The sequence below is a fragment of the Rosa chinensis genome, chromosome 6 (genome assembly GCF_002994745.2).
Source record: "Rosa chinensis cultivar Old Blush chromosome 6, RchiOBHm-V2, whole genome shotgun sequence".
Lineage (NCBI taxonomy): Eukaryota > Viridiplantae > Streptophyta > Magnoliopsida > Rosales > Rosaceae > Rosa > Rosa chinensis.
Genome location: NC_037093.1, coordinates 45,265,546 through 45,284,575, shown reverse-complemented (window position 1 = coordinate 45,284,575; position 19,030 = coordinate 45,265,546). Strand labels below are relative to the sequence as shown.

The 19,030-nt window shown below is 42.3% G+C and overlaps 1 protein-coding gene across 3 annotated transcripts; it reads right to left on the bottom strand.

Moving 5' to 3' along the window:
- Positions 1-1,358: 1,358 nt before the first annotated feature.
- Positions 1,359-8,028, bottom strand: LOC112168759 (disease resistance protein RUN1). 3 transcript variants are annotated; one of them, XM_040508301.1, is made up of 11 exons: positions 7,507-8,028; positions 5,763-6,867; positions 5,369-5,659; positions 4,388-5,278; positions 3,716-4,319; positions 3,042-3,521; positions 2,809-2,951; positions 2,374-2,449; positions 2,237-2,290; positions 1,989-2,121; positions 1,359-1,628 (listed from the first exon to the last, which is right to left on the bottom strand). In XM_040508301.1, the coding sequence occupies exons 1-6, from the start codon at positions 8,001-8,003 to the stop codon at positions 3,322-3,324; spliced, it is 3,588 nt and encodes a 1,195-aa protein (XP_040364235.1). In that variant the 5' UTR covers positions 8,004-8,028; the 3' UTR covers positions 1,359-1,628; positions 1,989-2,121; positions 2,237-2,290; positions 2,374-2,449; positions 2,809-2,951; positions 3,042-3,321. The 3 variants fall into 3 exon arrangements, with proteins under 3 accessions (XP_040364235.1, XP_024161437.2, XP_040364236.1); XM_024305669.2 differs by lacking the exon at positions 2,237-2,290; XM_040508302.1 differs by lacking the exons at positions 2,237-2,290; positions 2,374-2,449.
- Positions 8,029-19,030: the final 11,002 nt, after the last annotated feature.

Below are 19,030 nucleotides of genomic sequence, written 5' to 3'. Positions count from 1 at the left end.
GGCATCTCTAATGAGGTTAGCAGAAGGAGGAATATAAATAGTGTTCTCTAGCCTCAGTTCAATAGGAAGTGGTTGTACATATAGAAGTTTTAAATATATTTGAAAAGCCTAATTGCTTCTTTTTCTGACATATTTATATTACAGAGGCCTTCAATATATAGCTGTGCATATAGAAGCTGATGACGAAAAATAAAAAAATAAAAAAGAATTCTTTTTGTGACAAAACAGCTTCTTTCCAATGTTCCTTTCCGCAAAAAGCAAAAGATGCATTCCCAGGTCAAAAACAAATCAAATTTCACGGATTCAAGTCAAGGGGCTCTTCAGTTCTCATAATAATGCAGAACAAAGATAAGCAAAGCTGAATAAGCACACTCGAGTAAGCCATGAACAATTAACACATCCCTAAATACTCAGCATTTCAGCTAAAAGACCTTTGTTACAGGTTCCCTAAATACTGTGTTTTCTAAGTGTTGAAAATATACTTTGCATTGTGTTCATTCACTGTGTACCACCAAAATCACCAAAACTACGTGTAGCCAAACTAAACTTTGGTGAACAATAGGCAATCAGTTTCAGAGTTTCTTTCAGAAAATATAAGTTTTTGCAAGAACCCTGTCTACTCTGCCCAAATAGCTTGAAACAGAAATCATAGTTTCTGGCTTTTAGAGGTGTTATTAACTTGGTTCAATTATAAATAAAGCCAGAGTCTTTCAGCCAACAGTAGACAGCCTTCATTTCTTTTTCCTTTTCCTTTCACGTAATGGTATACCTTAACATGATCAAACAAAAGTCTGAAGAAAATGCAACGCTTCTTTCATAAAAATTAAATTTTCATAAAAAGAGAACAGCTTAGGACAACTTGAAGATTAATTCAAAGAGTATTACAATGTTTCCCTCCTAATGAGCCACAAAATTTTCTGGAAAAAATGTAACTGAGAACCAAAAGATACAAAATATTATACGACAAAGAATCATGAAAATAAAACCAGGAATGTAAGGGAAAAGTCTCCTCACAACCACTCAATGTCCAGCTCAAATCTAACATTCAAAAGGCAGAAACCAAACTTCTACATGTACTCATCACATAGAAGAACCTAGAACTGATCTTATCCTAGAATTTCACAGAATTTAGCTGTCAAGCAGCAGTCATAATGTATAATTAAATTGAATTTGAAATATGTAGTTCAATAATTGAAACATAGGTCTCTACCACTGAACATTTAGGGATGTGTATTTAACAACTTTGATGCTTTAACTTTTCTCGCTGACATTGGTATGTCTATAGAAATAGGCAATAATCTATTTAAAACACAGTAAAAACTTGGAATATCATAAAAAACTATTATTAACATATGCAATCAAAGCCAAACTTAATGTCCCAAGTACTCATTTCAGCATAGTAGTCCAAACCCAAGTCAAACTTAATATACATAGTAGGATCTGCTCCAACCAAGAGGATAATCAATCTCTACAGAATTCCAAGAACCAATAAAGTTCATTCTTTATAAACTGAAATAACTTTCAAAAGTTGAAATTCGTACTGGTACAAATTACAAAGTGGAAGTCAAAGTACTCATAGAGGCAAGTTCCAAAGTTGAGCAATGTATATCATTCCCATGTTTCAACACCTACATAAAAATCATAATAAAATCAGAGATAACTAAAAGGAGATGTTACTGCCTTTAATTTTTAAAAATTAAAATAAAGGTCCAGCATATAAGCCAATGAATCACAAATTATCACTTAAAAGCAAGGTTACAGATTGTATGTAATTGGCTTATGCGAGGCTAATAGCTACATATACAATGGGTGGAACGAATAGAGAGTACGGTATACCAATTAAAAGCTTAAGATTATGGTTCTGATTTGAAGAGAAAGATAAATCAAACCAAGTCCAAAGTCAAAAGATCGAGAAGTAAAGGAATATGTAGCAACCATCAACCATCACAGCCCCATAAGTAGAAAAATGAACTTCTGAAAAAATTCACCTGCAGTGAACAGTGAATTTGATTCAATATATCCAGAATGGGCAATCTTCACCTCAGTCTTCTTAATACCACCACAATATACTTCAGGCCACAAAAATGATTTTTCTTGACAATTTGATTTCCTACAGCAGACCTGCATAAATAGGCAAATAAGAATTATGAAACAATTTCGTTATGAAACTCAAACCATTATATCATATTGTTAAAAATTCTAACTTGAACTCAAAAACTGACAAAAAGCTAAATACCAATTTATGCTAACAAACTTTGAAGACCCTGCAAATCCATGTTCCTACCTAATACTATCAGTCAATCAAAAGAAATAAAAAATTACTTAACGATTAGAATTGATCTACAAAAATGACAAATAGAACAATGTTCTCACCTGTTTTCAAATTATAATTTGCTTATCACAAAACTCCTTTAACCAAAACCAAATAGTCCAAGACACACAACAGAACCTGCAATAGAAAAGAATCATACTTTAGGAAATGGTAACAACTATAAATCAGACTAAAGGCAAACTACACCAGAGTCTTCTTTGGTTCAAAGTCTTATCTTAATATATTATCAAAGGGCAAACCAGCCCACCCACATGATAACTGCACAGTCAAACTGTACAACCATCGCAATGAAATTGAAAAGCCTAGCTTGAATCCCTTTCAATTTCGACCCATGTTTCAAACAAAAATGGATCTCGAATATGAATTGATCGCAGAAACAAATAGTGAAAATGTAAAGCAAACAACAAATACAAATAGATTTCATAATCAAAACACAATTTCAAAACAACCCATACAAACCCAAACCAAACACTTACCTTTTTCCTGCTGAAAATTATCCCCCAAACTCGATCAAAATTTTCGAATCCACCACTCCGAAAACAAACCCAAACACTTCCCCCGAAGCCCACCACAATCTTGATTCTTGAATCCCTTCTCTTCTCTTTCCCACCCCAGCAACCTACGATGGCATCAAATCAAAAACTGAAAATCTGAAATTTGGCAAATAAGCCTACAAAACCAAACCTGTCCTACTCGTTTTCAGGTCAACCTTTGTACGTCAGAGCCTGATCGATCCGGTCGATGCTTCCGTCTCCGTTGTGTCGGACAGCTTAAATGGGCATTCCTGTATGTCAGAGCTTGATAACTACAATCGATGGAAGTCTCCCGAACACACAACACCACCGACCCAAACCCTTGTATGTGGTTTTGTTGAATCACAGACAACAAAACCAACCGAAGATATAAATCCAGTGATTCAAAATTATACTTTTTGAAATAATAAGAGAAGGAAGTTACGATATGACTTGTGCCTAATTAATACAACAAATTCATGAAGGGCATGTGGACTGTTGTTTCTTTCGCTGCTGGAAGAGAGGAGAGCGAGTAAGCAGAGGAAGAGAAAGAATGAGGATGGTGGCCATCATGATTCCCTTCCAACCTCTGCTGATCAAACCTCGTTTATTGCTATTGCTGCCACTTTGTGCTGCAAGAGTGAGGACGAGGTCACCCACTTGCCCTTCTTCTTTCTCTGCAAAATAAACATGAAAATAGTACTAGCAAATCAATTCCCACGTAAACTGAATTTGGATCCATTGGGAAGTCTTTCATGGAGTTGCCTATGATACACTAATTCGTTTTTGTGCATTTATTTATTTTTTCTCTTTTCTTTTTTCTTTTGAGCACTGTAATTTAAAAAATTAGTATAGTTAAGGACATTTATACCTGATTTTTCATTGATATCCCTAATGAGGTCAATATTTTCATCAATTTCTTTTCTTAGATAGCATAGGAAGGTTATTCCTTTCTCCCCCGGATGAGAGGGTATTGTTGACCGAACTCCAGCTCGGAGAAAACAAGGATCGTCCGTGGTTGAAGTCACATGATCTTTCTCATCGTAGTAAACAAGCTGGATGCCACACTCCTTTACCTTGAAATCAGATTTCGTATATATTAAAATAGTCACCTCATCACCACATGTAAGTCGATTCCCAAACTTCCAGTGACTTAACCATATCACATCTTTTCCTTCACCTGGAACGCCAGAGAATAGTGGACCATAGATCCACTTCAGCCCCTTGCTCTTATTAATCACGACGGTAATTGTCGGATGAAGTGGACCATCAATATTGACATTATTGGTCATAGGATCAGAATCATTGTCGTTGGATTGTGCTATGACCGAGAAGACATTCAGCCCTCGTATATTGAGATTGGGAAGTAAAGGCACAGTAAAGGATACAGAGGACCCTCTGCTTCTATGGCTGAACTGGCCTGGAACTTCGTCTCCAGGAAGGAATGTGCTGAATATACCATTTTCGTACAGTCCCTATATCATGGAAATCAGATATTAGTCGAGAGAGAGAGAGAGAGAGAGAGAGAGAGAGAGAGAGAGACCTGGACGGGATGTGTTCCCTTCCATATGCGTTGAGCATAAAATCCACTATTGACCATCGAAATGTTTTCCAAGGTTTCCAGGTTGCCTAGACTCAAAAGTTTTAGCATTTCTTTATCAACTCTTTCAATGGGTTCCATCTTGAACTTACCCTGTACCTCAACAAGGTTATGGTTGGACCCCCACCAAGAATCACGTCCCCAAAAAGATTGAAATGTTACTTTTTCCAATGATGTGCACCCGGTCACAGAGAAATGAAGTGATTCTGCTGGTAGCCTTAGAAGTGATTTGAGCTTTGTACAATAGCTCAAAGACAGGTCTCGGAGGCCAGTAACACCTCTTATGCAATCCGGTAGCCTAGAAATTGGGTTCCCGCTGAGATCCAATGTTTGCAGCGACAATAGATTAGCAAAATCACATGGAAAATCATCATCCAAAAGATTGCAGCATCTTAGACTCAAGTTTACTAAATTCCGTGGAAGATTAGAAGCCCAAGAAAGTTCTTGAATCGGACTTGAGCAAAGTTCGACCTCCCTGGTGGTAGTGACTAGTAACCGATGTATTGGAACTCCATCTGCTTGAAACACTTTCAACGATTGTAGCTTCCTCATTTCTGTCGGAAACTCTCTAAGATTTGAACAACCAGAGATAACAAGTGTTTCAAGGAAGGTTAGGATAGAAATGTTCTCCGGAAGCATCCTAAGATTTTTGCAATCTTTCACACTCAAATAAATAAGCCTTCTCTCCAGGACTCCGATGGATTCATGAACACTTACCAATCTCGCACAATCTTCAAGAATGAGTCTCTCTAGATTAGGGATACATGAGAAATCAGAGATTTCTATAAAGTCATGAGAGTGGCTGAGATTTAAGATTTTTAGTGATGGGAGATACTGCACAGAGATAAAGGTGAAGGATATGAGGAGTCCAAAATGTATAATTAATTACCAAACAGGAAAAGAGTTTGCATGGATTTGCATTACCTTTGTTCCCCTCCAAAGTCGTCTCAAACTACTATAACACATTTCAAGAGCAACAAGGCTCTCCAACGGAAAATCAGTGGGTAAGGAAGCTAAAGGAAATTTAATCCAACAAAGCCATCTTAGTCCTGCAGGAAATTCTTCGTAGCGTCCACTGAGCTGCACATGACTGAGCTGGAGGAGTCTTAGTTTGTGCATCCTTGTAAATGCATTGGTTTCCAATACTACCTTACTTGAATTTCTCGAAGGGTACATTTGCATGTTGAGAACAAGTCCTTCAATTGTTTGGGTGCCCTAATAAAACAAGTGAAAAAAATAAAATAAAAGGACTTCAGATAAGTCAATGAATAATGAATACACACGCAAAGAAAATACATCAAATAAGCATGTTTCTTACAATATTTTCGGACAATATTTTGAAAGAATCCTTATGATGCCATACTCGACTACGTCGTTCTGGCTCCTTGGATTCTAGACGAACAATTTCTCTTCCCATGTCACGAATCATATCATGCATTTGCACCAGCTTATTATCTTTGTCAGTGGTTAAAAAACATCTATCAATGAGATTCTGAATGCCAACCTCTGTGAAGAAATCACAGTCATCTAAGATTGTAACAATGATACCTTTCTCCATTCCGATAAAGAAGCATGCAATATGGAGGAATAAGTTTCTGTCATGATCATCTTGTAAGGAGTCATAGCTTATTTTGAGTTTCTTCATTATTTCACCATTTGGAATAGCTTTCAATTTGTTCAATGCACTTTCCCAGACAAGTAGATTCTTCCCTGATAAAGAAGAACCTAAAACTTTAAGTGCTAGTGGAAGTCCTCCACAGTGATCTATTACCCTTTTCGAATGATTGGTATAACTTTCAATGGGATGGTCCTGTCCAAAAGCATGCCAACTAAAGAGTGCCAATGATTCATCCTTACCCAGGGTCCTAACCTCATGCACCTTAACAATTTGGCAGTGAGCTCCTAACAATCCCGCACAGCTACTTGTTATGATGATCTTACTTCCTGGATGAAATCGATTTTGTATCCTCAGTAATGCAGCTAATTGGTCCACATGATCCACGTCATCGAGAACAAGAAAAACTCTTTTAGAGCTAACAGCATCTTCAATCTTAGCCATCCCTTCACTAATATTGTGTATTTTCACTTTACTTCCACTCAAAATATCATTAAGAAGTTGTTTTTGAAGCCGAAGCAAGCCATTTGATTGTTCTGAAACTTCTCTGACATTTTCAAGGAAACTGCATCTCTCAAATCTTTGAGAGTTTGAATTATAAACAAATTTCGCTATGGTTGATTTTCCTATTCCACGAATTCCATGAATTAAAAGTATGCCAACATCAGCTGATCCATCTTGTAACCATAAATTGATGTCTTCCGTTTGAGAATTTATTCCAATTAGGTGGGGTTCAACACTTAGGGGAATGCGCCTTAGTTTATCTTCCATTACCCTTACAATTTTCTTGATAAACTTAGACTCGTGCCTAAAATATAGCAAATAAATAAATATAAGTCGGAGGTATTGTGATCATCAAATACCGGTCATGAAAAATATCATAACCAAGTTGTTAATTAAGGAAAATTCTATAATACATACCCCTTATCCCTATCTCATATACACATTTATAAATGTGACAACAAATTGTCAGAGTGATAATGTTAGTCATATTTTGTGTAATTTTAATTATAATAGTGGTAATTACACCACCTACGACCTTGTTACAAGTTTTTGAACAAATTTGTTGTCAATGTTGTAATTTTTGTTTAATTATATGTAAACAGTATAAATGAATATAGTAACTTTGTTCTCAATGTTATAATTTTGATTCAAATTAATAATTGTAATTTTTGTTCAAATAGATGTAAAATGAGTGTATGATAAACATTATAATACCCTAACTTGTCTCGTTAATTAATTAATCATCAAGCAATGTGATGCATGTACGTTGAAAGCAAAATATCATAACAAAATTATTAATTAGTCTGCAATTAGTTTGTGGATGTGGAATGTATTAAACTGAAAGATAAGATCTAATATCCATTTTCAAAAAATGTTGTTGACTCTCAGAAGAGATCGAATCAAACTTTGGGATGAAGCAGCTAGGTTGAATGAAAACACATACCCGTCGGCTTCATTTTGCAATACCATTCCTGCTAGATCTGCAACTTCTGTAAGTGCCACCCTCCATCGTTTCACCTTGTCCTTCAAGGAATGATTTCTTTCGTGTCTAGCAAATGCTTTTGCAAGACTTCCTGTTTGCTTCCTTACTTGGGATGGATCGACATCGTAGAAGACAGGTAAAACTATGTGATCGCAGGTCCTCTTGCGTTCCATGATCATCACAAGCTCATCAAGGCACCATCCGGAAGACGCATAGTCTTTTGAAAACACAATAACAGAACTTTGTGACTGCTCGATGGCTTTCCGCAGTTCTGGTTTGATATCTTGTCCCCTTGGAAGTTCGTCGTCATCTCGAAACGTACGAAAGCCTGAATTGACAAAGGCTGTGTAGAGGTGGTCAGTAAAAGTCTTGCGAGTATCACCGCTGAAACTCAAGAACACATGATAACTAGTTGGACAAGTATTTGGAAAGATAGTTGTTGCAAGTGCAAGAGCCATCCTGTATCTGGTAAACTTCAACGGAAAGAAGATTGTGCATATATACAAGTGATCACAAGCAGCTGTTAAATTAATAGATTGTTAAGAACAATTTCTTGGAAGAAATTGACTGTTTGGTTCAAACAAAATCGAAAAGAAAAGTTGGTTGCATGTGCAGATGAGACAAAGTTGGTCGCGGACTTGGACTCTTGGAGTGTTGCTTACTTCTCTGCGACGACTAAATAAAAGTCAAGTCTACGTTCACACCGAAGACTATTAGGATCAGCTCCGTCCATTGTGTATGTGATCACTTGGATCCCAATATGGGGTGGGTTAGTGAGTCGAACAATTAAGGAGAATATGCGATATATTTTCCATTCAGAAAAATGATATTCTTGAATTGTCGGCTGGACTCGAGTTTGCAATGGTTAAATTTTTACATTTATGACGAATAATCTCTTAGGAATTCATATTTGGTGTATCGCTTGCTTGATTATCTGCTGTCATGAAATAATCGAGAAAAACAAGTCTTTGTAGTTTTCAAAATTTTCGAAAGAATATTACTCTATTCAGAGTAATAAAATTGGTCATTTTACTAATTGTAAATGTTAATGCTCAAGTCCGGCGGTAGATGATTCTTTGTTTAACGCGGGTCCGGTGGGCGGACCACAACTCCGAGGATTAGATGACTTCCATTTACTGCAACACGAGAGACAGGGCGTCAGAGGGAGACCGCGTTGGGCGGTCTTCACTCCTCCGATGCCTAAGTCAGTCACTGTATATGGGCAGTATAACAACAAATGAGTAGTAATTGCGTAATTAATGAGGAGAGAGGAGAGAACCTTTTATAGGTGAGGAAGAGGTTGATCTTCTTCTTGTTTCCGATGTGGGACTAATGTGCTTCGATTCCCAGCGTCTGGAGCTTCTGATGCCATCTTGACGCGGCGCGTCAGCAGTGATCTGGGGGCGATCCAGGGCTCGAGCGGTAGCCCGCCTGGCCGTGCCTTCGCAGGTTACCCCCTTGGTGGGAGTCGGTACCTCTGGCGGTACCATGAGCGTGGCTCATCATAGCTAATTATGCTCGTTCTGGCACATGTAGGTACAAGTCCCCCAAGTCCCCAGTCAAGGAGGGCAATCTTGGTTGGGGAGTTGATCGGCGGTGTGAAGCGTTACTTCCACTAGACTTGCAACAGCATAATTAGCGTCAGTGCGTTGTCAACCATGGATTTACTGAGCAAACGCTTTATACCCTTTCGAGTGGGCCCCTGCCAGGCCCGCCAGGGAGTCCCCCACTCCTTAGCCAAGATGGACCTCCGGATGGTCGGCAAATTGTTTGTTGAGGGGAGGCTGCGCAGAGCAGAGGGTGTTGGGTTGCGAGCCCAATCTTAGTACCCGGGTGACGGGGGTCAACGTACCTGATCAGGGTCGTCGTAGACTGTTGACAAGTCCTCGTGTCCCATAGGGACGATCTGACAGTAACGCCGCTTGGCGGTCGTTGTCAGAGTGAGGCGTAGCCTCGGGATTCGCCGCTGGTGGATACCCCCTGCTGGATGTAGCAGGAAACAGCGTCGCGTAGACGTGTTTGGTGGTAGTTAGTGAGCGGGGTTGAGCTCAGCAACGCACAGGGTTTGTAAGATGGAGGGGGCTGTGCCGGCAGTGCCACGTATAGTTGAGGCGGCCCCTTGCAAATTGACAAGTGGAAGTTTTCTAGCGGGGATTTGCTCATAAGAGGCTTCGACAGGTGTCAAGTGAGAAGTTCCACTGGCGGGGTTTCGCTCAGCAGACTTCGACACTTGGAAGATGACAAGTGAGAAGCTCCGCTAGCGGGGTTTCACTCAGCGGACTTCGACACTTGGAAGATGACAAGTCAGAAGCTCCCCTAGCGGGGTTTCGCTCAGCGGAACTTCGATACTTGGAAGATGACAAGTGAGAAGTTTCGCTAGCGGGGTTTCGCTCAGCGGACTTCGATACTTGGAAGATGACTAGTAAGAAGTTCCGCTAGCGGGGTTTCGCTCAGCGGAATCTGCCAACGACTGGCGCCCTCCTCCCAAAAGTTGTGGCTTCTACCAGACGCTTCGTCTGATGGTGGTGGACACGTGGCAAACCCCTAAAGGGTTAGCGTTCGGAGGCGTGCCTCCTCCGCCTAGCCGTCTCCTCGCCATTAATGTTTAGTAATGATGGATTTCGTAACCGAGGTGACGCCTCGGTTAATCCGGAGAGTAACTATAGTTGTGGGACACGTGTACGGCTGACATTTGATGTTGTTTTTCAATGGACGGCGTAGGACTATTTGATGTTGACACACTATGTCAATAAACTCATCAGATGACAGAATGGTTGTTTTCTGTTGTCTGAAAAATTTTAACGACAGAATGAAAAAATTCTGTTGTCTGAATATAGTGATATGCCATGGTAGATTAGTTTTCTTAAAAATGTTTTGTTTCAGACAACAGATTTCTGTTGTCCATTAAACTGAGATTGATTTAGTTTTGGTTGTTTGAAATTTTTTAGTTTTTTTGAAAGGAACTGTTTGAAAATGTTATGTATCAGACAACAGTTTTCTGTTGTGCAATAGATGGAGCTAATTGTGCCCCTATTTTTTTGTTGTTGTTTTTTTTTTTTTTGGTTACATTGTTGTTGTTTTTTTTTGGCATAACTAAAACGAGAAGGGCGAGTGTTTTCCTCCCGAAAAATTTAACATTTAGCATTTTCTGACTCCCCTTTCTCAAACAAACAGCGCAACTATGAATGAGAAAACTCTCGCTTTCTCCCTCGAGCACCAGAACAAAACTCTCGGGCAAATTTCTTGCCGGATCTCCAATCTCTCTAATCAAAAGCCAATCTCCATCTCTCATCTCTCTTCGACAAACGCAGAACCACCTATCCCACATCTCTATCTCTTCGACAAATACAGCCAAACCATCACAATCCCCCATCTCAGTCTCTCTAAACCAGTCAAATCTATTGGTTCCCTATTGTTGGTAAGTTTTTTTGATTCACTGTTATTTGATTTAGGGTTTCTGTTGGGTTTTGTTTTAAGGTTTTATCTGGAATTCAATTTGGGGTTTTGGAAATTTTCCTTTGAAATTCGATTTGGGTTTCCTGGGTTTTGTTTGAATCAGGGATGCGTATGTGTAATTCTCTCTCCTTCTCTATTTGTCTATCGCTTATTCTTCTTGCCAAATTGGTATTCTTTGATTTCGGGAACAGTATGGTTTCAAAGTTAAAGTCTTTCATTTGGGGTGTCATTTCACGATTTTTCGATTTTTCTTGTGAATTACCTGTCTCTTTGTGAATTCGATCAGCGACGGATGTCTACCACAAGTCAAGACACCAACAAAATTGGGGATTTCAAGGTCAGCATAAACCCTAAATTTCAATTCTTATTGACTTCTCTTCTCTCTTTATGTGCTTTGATTTTTTGCTAAGAGCAATTATATGAAGACTCAATTTGTGGTTCCTCTATCGGGTGGTACTAGACTACTATTACTATCTGGATTTCATGTTTTGGTGATGGAAAAGTTCGGGAAAATTTTGCTTTTTCTGTGGAACAACAAAGATTAATGTCCACTGTTTCTTTCTAAATTCCTTTTTTCTGCATATATTTTTGTTGAATTTGCTTACTGTTAGTAATGGTGGTGTTGACATTTTGGTCATGAATTATCCTAGTCTCTATATATAGAGGCCTCTGTAGTCTCTTATTGTCAGATTTGAGTTAATAAAAATTGAAAGCTTTGCTTCTCTCCTGGTTTGCTTCCAAGAATACTTAGATGGTGGGCACCGTATCAAGACAGTGACATTTATTTACTTGACGACCCCTTCAGTGCAGTTGATGCACACACTGGATTAGAGTTGTTTAAGGTTAGAGTTTTCTGATAGTATCATTGATATCATGTTTCTGCTAGTTTGACTATGGCTGAAATTTATAAATATGGAAATGCAAGAATACATATTGACAGCATTAGAAGACAAAACTGTTGTTTTCGTGACCCACCAAGTTGAATTTCTGCCTTCTGCTGATTAAATCCTGGTATAGTCTTCAAACTTGTAACATATTGTTTCTGCAAAGAAAGGTCCACATTGCCATCTTCAGTCTGTAGCTTATGTGTATAGTTTAGTCTAATAGCATCTGTTGACTTCAGTTTTAAAGTTGTTTCATACATGCCAGCTGTAGTGACGGTATCACTGGTTGGTTGGAGAATGTATACCCATGTTTCTTTTTTGGGGTACCTCGCTCTTCCTTTTCCATTTATTGTCAGTTTAGTTTCATAAATCTGTTTATACATAATGTATGAGAAGTCTTTTCTAACTTTCGTTTCAATATCTGTAGGTTCTTAAAGAAGGGCGCATCATACAAGCAGGAAAATTTGATGATCTTTTATAGGCAGGAACTGATTTTAAGACACTAGTCTCAGCTCACCATGATGCAATTGAAGCTATGGATATTCCCAATTATTCATCAAGCGACTTAGATCACAACTTGTACCCAGATGGCTCTGTTGGACTTGGCAAAAACCCTGATGTACCAAGCAGCAATGTTGATTGTTTGGCAAAGGAAGTGCAAGAAGGTCCATCACCTTCAGAGCATAAATCAATTAAAGAGAAAAAGAAGGCAAAGCGTGCAAGAAACAAGAAGCTTGTACAAGAAGAGAAAGAGTCAGCATGAAGGTTTACTTGCAATATATGGCTGCAGCATATAAAGGATCGCTGATTCCACTCATAATCATTGCACAAGCAATATTTCAACACAGGGAGATCAGCCTAATGTGAGTGCTATGGTCCTTCTTTTTAGTAAACTCTCATGAAATACTTCGTGTTATTTTCTGCCCAGATATATTCACCAGGATTGGATTCAGCTCCCTCTTAGATGGGTCAATTTTGTTCATGGATTGCTACTTTTCCTATACCAGGTTTGCTTAAATCATGTTCAATTTATGTGTTTGCTGTGTGCCTCTTGTATTAATTAACATAACATTTTGCGTACATTGCGATTTCTCCATTTTGTTATTGCCTGCTCATTGGATAATTATCAGGTAGCTCAAGACTACATAATGAAGGTTCGATGTTGGACAAGGAGTTCAGAAGTTCAAAGCGGGCGATAATGTTGTAGCATTTCACCATGTGAGAAGAGCCTCTGCTTCAGAATTGGAATGAACAGTAGTAGTAAAAGAAAATGCTAACAACTGAAGCTGCTCAAGGCACAAGGTTGTATTAACTACTTGTTTCTATGTACTTATTATGTCAAGATAATGTACTGATGATTTGTACATATAGAGTTGTTAATATAGATATATAACTGATTCTTTGCCTATAGTACTTGTGTATGTATCTTATTATGTCAAGATTGGAGGTGTTAGTTAACAGGCATGAGAACAAAAACAAGCTGAAATCCGAATCAACATCAAACAACAAAATTCAAGCAAATGTCTGTTGTCTGAAATCACCATAAACCACAGATGATGCAGGCTAAATGTAGTCCTTATGCTAATCAGACAACAGAAAGACCTAAGAAGGTTCACGCTGCTACATATTCAAACGACATATTTCTGTCATTTTAGTCAAAAAGAAACAATAGAACTTTATGTGAGTATATGTTGTTTATAATTGAGTCACACAACAGATAGACCCAAGAAAGTTCACGCCTGTACATATTCAAACGACATATTTCTGTCATTTTAATCAAAAAGAAACAATAGAACTTTATGAATATATGTTGTTCATAATTGACTCAGACAACAGAAAGTCCCAAGAAAGTTCACGCCTCTACATATTCAAATGACATATTTCTGTCATTTTAGTTAAAAAGAAACAACAGAACATAACAAATATATGTTGTCCACAATTAATTCACACAACAGAAAAAATCCAAGATAGTTCAAATCTCTATATATTTACACAACAGATTTCTGTCGTCTTAATGAAATACATACGATAGAGTTTTATGAAAAGATGTTGTGCATAAACCTTTATAACAACATATAACTGTTGTCTTGTTACATATGCAACCACATAAATTCATAATTCGGCATATCTCGACACAATCAGACAACAGATTATTGGCCGGCCTATGTTGTTTGAGTGAAATATAGATCACGGGTAATATCTGTCGTCTGAAGGCCTAAGAGATATCAGGCTACTAGACAACAGAAATTTTCTGAATCAGACAACAGCTCTCGGCTGTTGTCTGATGGGTGTATTGACATAGTGACATAAAGGGGGGGGGGGGGGGGGAAGTTGGCATATTTGACACTGCTCTAAATTTTGAACTTTACTTCGTCGTCTTCAAGCTTTCTGCGTCTGACATCAGAGAAGAAGGTTGAGGCGATATTGCCTAGTTTTCGTACGTGGAAGAACCGACGACTTCAGGCTCTGAAGACAAATGCTCACACTGCTGTCAGAGACTCCATCATTGAGGTTGGTATTCTGACTTATATCCCTGTTTCATTGGATGTCTGCCATGGCGAATTTTTGGGTTTTGGGTGTTCCTGTGATATGTCCTTCGTTGACGTGCTGTGAGGGTGTGAGAGTGGGTTTGGGGATGGGTTGCTGTATTTGACAGAATTGGGGTTTTTAGGGATTTTCTAGATGGTCGAATCTGGGTTTGAGTGCGTTTGTTCTTGTTTTGGTATTTTCTGGGTTGAGTGTTGTTGATGTTCATGGGCACTGACTGGTATAGGGATGGGTTAGATCTTGTGTGAGCTAACTGATTTGGGTTTTAGGGTTTTGGGATGGCCGACGTCATAGAGATTTCGAGCAGTGAGGATTCCAGATCTGAAGTGTCGTTCAGCGCGGCGGATAGAAATTTTATTGACTCGTTGCGTCCGTTTGCCTGTGCAGGAACCTCAGCGCCAGAACCGCTAGAGGTCGAGCCGCTACAGACCATACCGTGGGACATAGTCATGGGTCGTGCATCGCGTCCGGAGAGTTCTGGGGCGGGGGAGGCTGTCGCTGCCCACACTATACACTAAGAACGTCTAGAAAGCAATAGTGCCGCCAGCGGTTCCGCTGAGGGGGAGGATACTGAGTCGGCTTGGGTGTTTGAGGACTGCACCCCTGTTGACGAGGCGGGAGGTAGGATGACCGTTGTTGCCGTCAACCGGCTGAAGCGGGTGTTCTGGTTGCCCGGTGTGGTGAAGCTGCGTCCGCCGACTGTGGAGGAGAAGGCCTCGATCCTGCCAGTGGGCCACGACGCCGTGCACGAGGCTATATTCCGCGAGGGAGTGACCTTCCCGCTGGTGCCCAACCTTCAGATCTTGGTGTGCGAGTTCGGCATTGCGTTTGGGCAAGTCTGCCCCAACATGTGGCGGTTGCTGCTGGCGCTGAACTCGTTGTGGCGGTTGTCTGGTTGCGAAGGACTGACCGTGGTGGAGGTAATACATTTCTATGAACTGGTGTACGTGAAGCGCCAGGGTTGTAGAGGGCAAGTAAACCTCAGTCGTCGCCAAGGAGCGCCCAAGCTGATCGAGAACCTGAGGGACTCAATGTCATACTGGCGGGGTTCCTTCTGTGTTGCCAAGGCGGGGTGGGAGTATCAAGTGGGGTCCAACGAGGGGGAGCCCACGTTTAGAATTAAGTCGGAGTTCCAGGCCATCCGAGGTCGTTTGCCATTTCCGCTGAACATGACTGGCGGGGTTTTTTTTGTTTTTGTTTTTTTGTTTTTAGCCTTGCACTGTCCTGATAGTGTCTTTTTTTTGTGCAGCGGGGTTGCGGTACAACCTAACTCTTGAGGAAGAGTGCCGCGTGGCACGCATTAGAGGTTGCTGGAGGAATCGCAACTTGCTGGACTTCCGTCTCCTTACCGGGTGGGAGTTGTTGGTAGCTCAACAACTGACACGTGCCGTAGGTAAGTGGTCACCACTGTACCACGCCTTTTGTGAGGTTGTCTCATGCTGACCGGTTTATTATTGTGCATGCATTTTTTTTTGTAAAGACTCCACCAGGAAACAAGGCGAGCCGTGATGCTTTTGCGAAAGCAATGGACCGCGCTGAAATCGACAACTTCCTGGAGGCCATGTATGCTTCCGGGCTGGCGGCGCAGAAAACGACGGTGGACCCCTAGACGCTGGCGCTGAGCCCGTCAGAGGTTCCTGTAGTGCTGCCAATGCCGCACCACTCTCATCTTGGTGGTGACAGGCTGCCTGCCGTTCAGGCGGGGACCGGCGCGGTGAGTGAGACAGTACCGCAGAAAGAGAGAGCGCCGGCCTTGCGACGAGGGGTACAGAAGAAAGCAGTGCGCCCAGCGGAGGGTGTCACCATAGCGGGGTTGGAGCCGCAAGCGAGAGGTTCAAGGCCAGCCATCGCTGGAAGCACGCGGGTGCTTCAGCGAAAACGCCGCCAACCCGACTCCAGCGGGGAAGAGGAGGACGCCGTGGAGATAACTGGGGCCCGCGAGCGGCAGAAGAAGGCAAGGCAGGCTCCGCTCGAGGCTCCTGCTGATGTGGCGAAGGCGGTGGGTATGAGTGATCTGGATTCATTCACGGCCTACGCCAAGTTTCTGAATGACGGTGAACAAGAGTTCCTGTATCACATCTGCGAGCGGTTGGGGTTCGGCGGTCTGGAGGGGATTGTTCGGACAACTGCCGTCAACCAATCGCCCTTCAGCACGGCATTTGGGCACGTCGCCGTTGGGCTGCATGAAATGTTCCAGGCAGCATCCAAACAGCCCCAAGTTGAGCGGGAGCTCAGGGAGGAGGTGGTGGGCCTACAAAGGGACCTGGGGGAGGTCCAGGAAAGGTTGGCGGATGTCGAGCGACGCTTGACAAAGGCCGACTGCGATGCGGCAGACGCCCGTGGCAAGCTGGCCGTTTCCATTTAGCGGGACCTGGAGTGGAACGAATAGTTCTCCAAGTTGGAGCAAGATATGTCCCTGCTGCAGGATAGGGTGGCCGCTAAGGATAAGAAAGTTGAAATCCTTCAGCGGGAGTCTGCCGCCAGACAGGCCGAGGTGAAGCGGTTTGAGGGTGAAGTTGCCCGCCTGAGTGCCGAGGGGAGCCGCGCTGCGGCCGCCGCCGAGGAGTCGTACAAGAAGTCGGCGGACTACAAGAAGGCAATGACCGAAGCAGCGAAGGCCGGTGCCATGGCCAATGTGGAAATGCTGCAGCAGAAGGGTGCCATCGACTGGGCGAAGGCATCGATGCCGGTTGTGCCACCAGTGGAGAAAGCTCCGCCGACAACAAGTACCGCCCCTGCTACTGCCCCTGCTACCGCCCCTATTCCGGTAGGAGGTGCCTGCTTCGGTAGTGGGGAGAGTGGCGGACTCTCGGAGGGCGATACCTAGCGGACGCCGACCCAGTCCGAGGTGTCTCTTGCCGTGTTCCTGGCGGGCACCCGGGCGGATGGCACAATAGAGACCCCCAGTCCCACAGCCCGAGGGTCCAACCAAACAAGCCGCTCACATCCGTCGCATGCCGCCGGTGGAGATGCCGAAGGTAGCGGAGCTGACCCCGCCAACCCCTGAAGATAGTAGGAAAATTTTTGTAGCCGCTAAGGCATATTTCATCTGATGTATAGAACAGCGTTAAAGTGAATGAATTTTCAGAGTTTGGTTATTTTGTTTTATCTGTCTTGCACCACTAGAGTTTTGACAATTTTTCTTTTGCCCACAAATGAAACATTAAAGGAATTAAAATTGATCCAAGTGCACAATGTATCGGACGTGGTCCGCTGCCCTGCGTTGCCAGTTGCCCCCAGTGCTAGACTTGGTAACAATGGTTTGAATAATTCCTCGTTTCAATGATAGTTGTCTGAACAGCGTTTACAAAAGCGGGGTCGTACCTGTTGGGTAGCTTCCCTTAGCTAAATATTGAACAAAAATTTAGCTAAGTCAAGATGCTGTTGGGTAGCGGTATGACTATTTGTAGTAATACCAAACGTGCTCGGTATTCCAAGGGTGGGTCATTGTGACGCCATCCTTGTCCATTAAGTAGAAGGTGCCTGGGCTAACGACCTCTACAATTTTGTATGGACCTTCCCAAGTTGGGCGGAGCTTTGTTGGTGGTGGTATGACTTCTTTCATTACCCAGTCCCCCAGTTTGGGGTTGCGGGCTTTGACCCTGGCGTTGTAAAAACGCGATACCCGTCGCTTGTTCTGGAGATTGCGCAAATGGGCTGCGTCTCGCTTTTCATCTAAGAGATCTCTGTCGAGGTTGATGCCTTCGGTGTTGGTCTCGGGGCAATAGCCTTCGACTCTAGCGGTTGGTTGGGTTACCTCGATAGGCAGGACAACCTCAGTTCCTAACATCATACAAAAGGGGGTTTCACCTGTGGCGGAGGTTGGGGTTGTTCTGATGGCCCATAGAACTTCCGGGAGCTTCTCTGCCCACAAACCCTTGGCCCTATCGAGCTTCTTCTGCAACAGCTTCTTGATTATCTTGTTTGCCGCTTCGACCTGGCCGTTGGTTTGGGGGTGAGCGACTGATGCAAAACGCATCTTGGTGCCCAGGTTGGTGGTGAAAGAGATGAGTTCCTTATTGTTGAACTGTGTACCGTTGTCTGTGATGATTGCATGCGGGACACCGTAGCGGCAGTAGATGTTCTTCCAAAGGAAGTGAATTACCTTGGCGGTAGTTATTGTCGTCAGGGGCTCTGCCTCTATCCATTTGCTGTTGTAGTCGATGGCGACAATGATGTATTTGAACTGACCTTTGGCGGTTTGGAATTTTCCCATCAAGTCCAGGCCCCACGTTGAGTGAATCCAGGGACCAACGATAACCGACAGAGGTTCCGCCGGGGCATGTGGAAGATCAGCATATTGTTGGCATTTGTGACAAGATTTTGATATCCGTCGGGCGTCATCACCAAGCGTAGGCCAAAAGTAGCCTTGTCGCATTGTGCGATTAGCCAAGGATCTGGCCCCTAAATGATTTCCGCATTCTCCACCATGTATCGCTGCCAGCACGACCTTTCCCTCCTCTGGGGTCAGACAGCGGAGGTTGGGGTGGCTGAATCCTTGGCGGTAAAGCTTTCCGCTCTGTATGTTGTAACAGGTTGCTCTCCGTTGGAGCTGTCTCGCCTTGATCTTGTCCCCTGGCAATGTCCCGTTGCGTTTG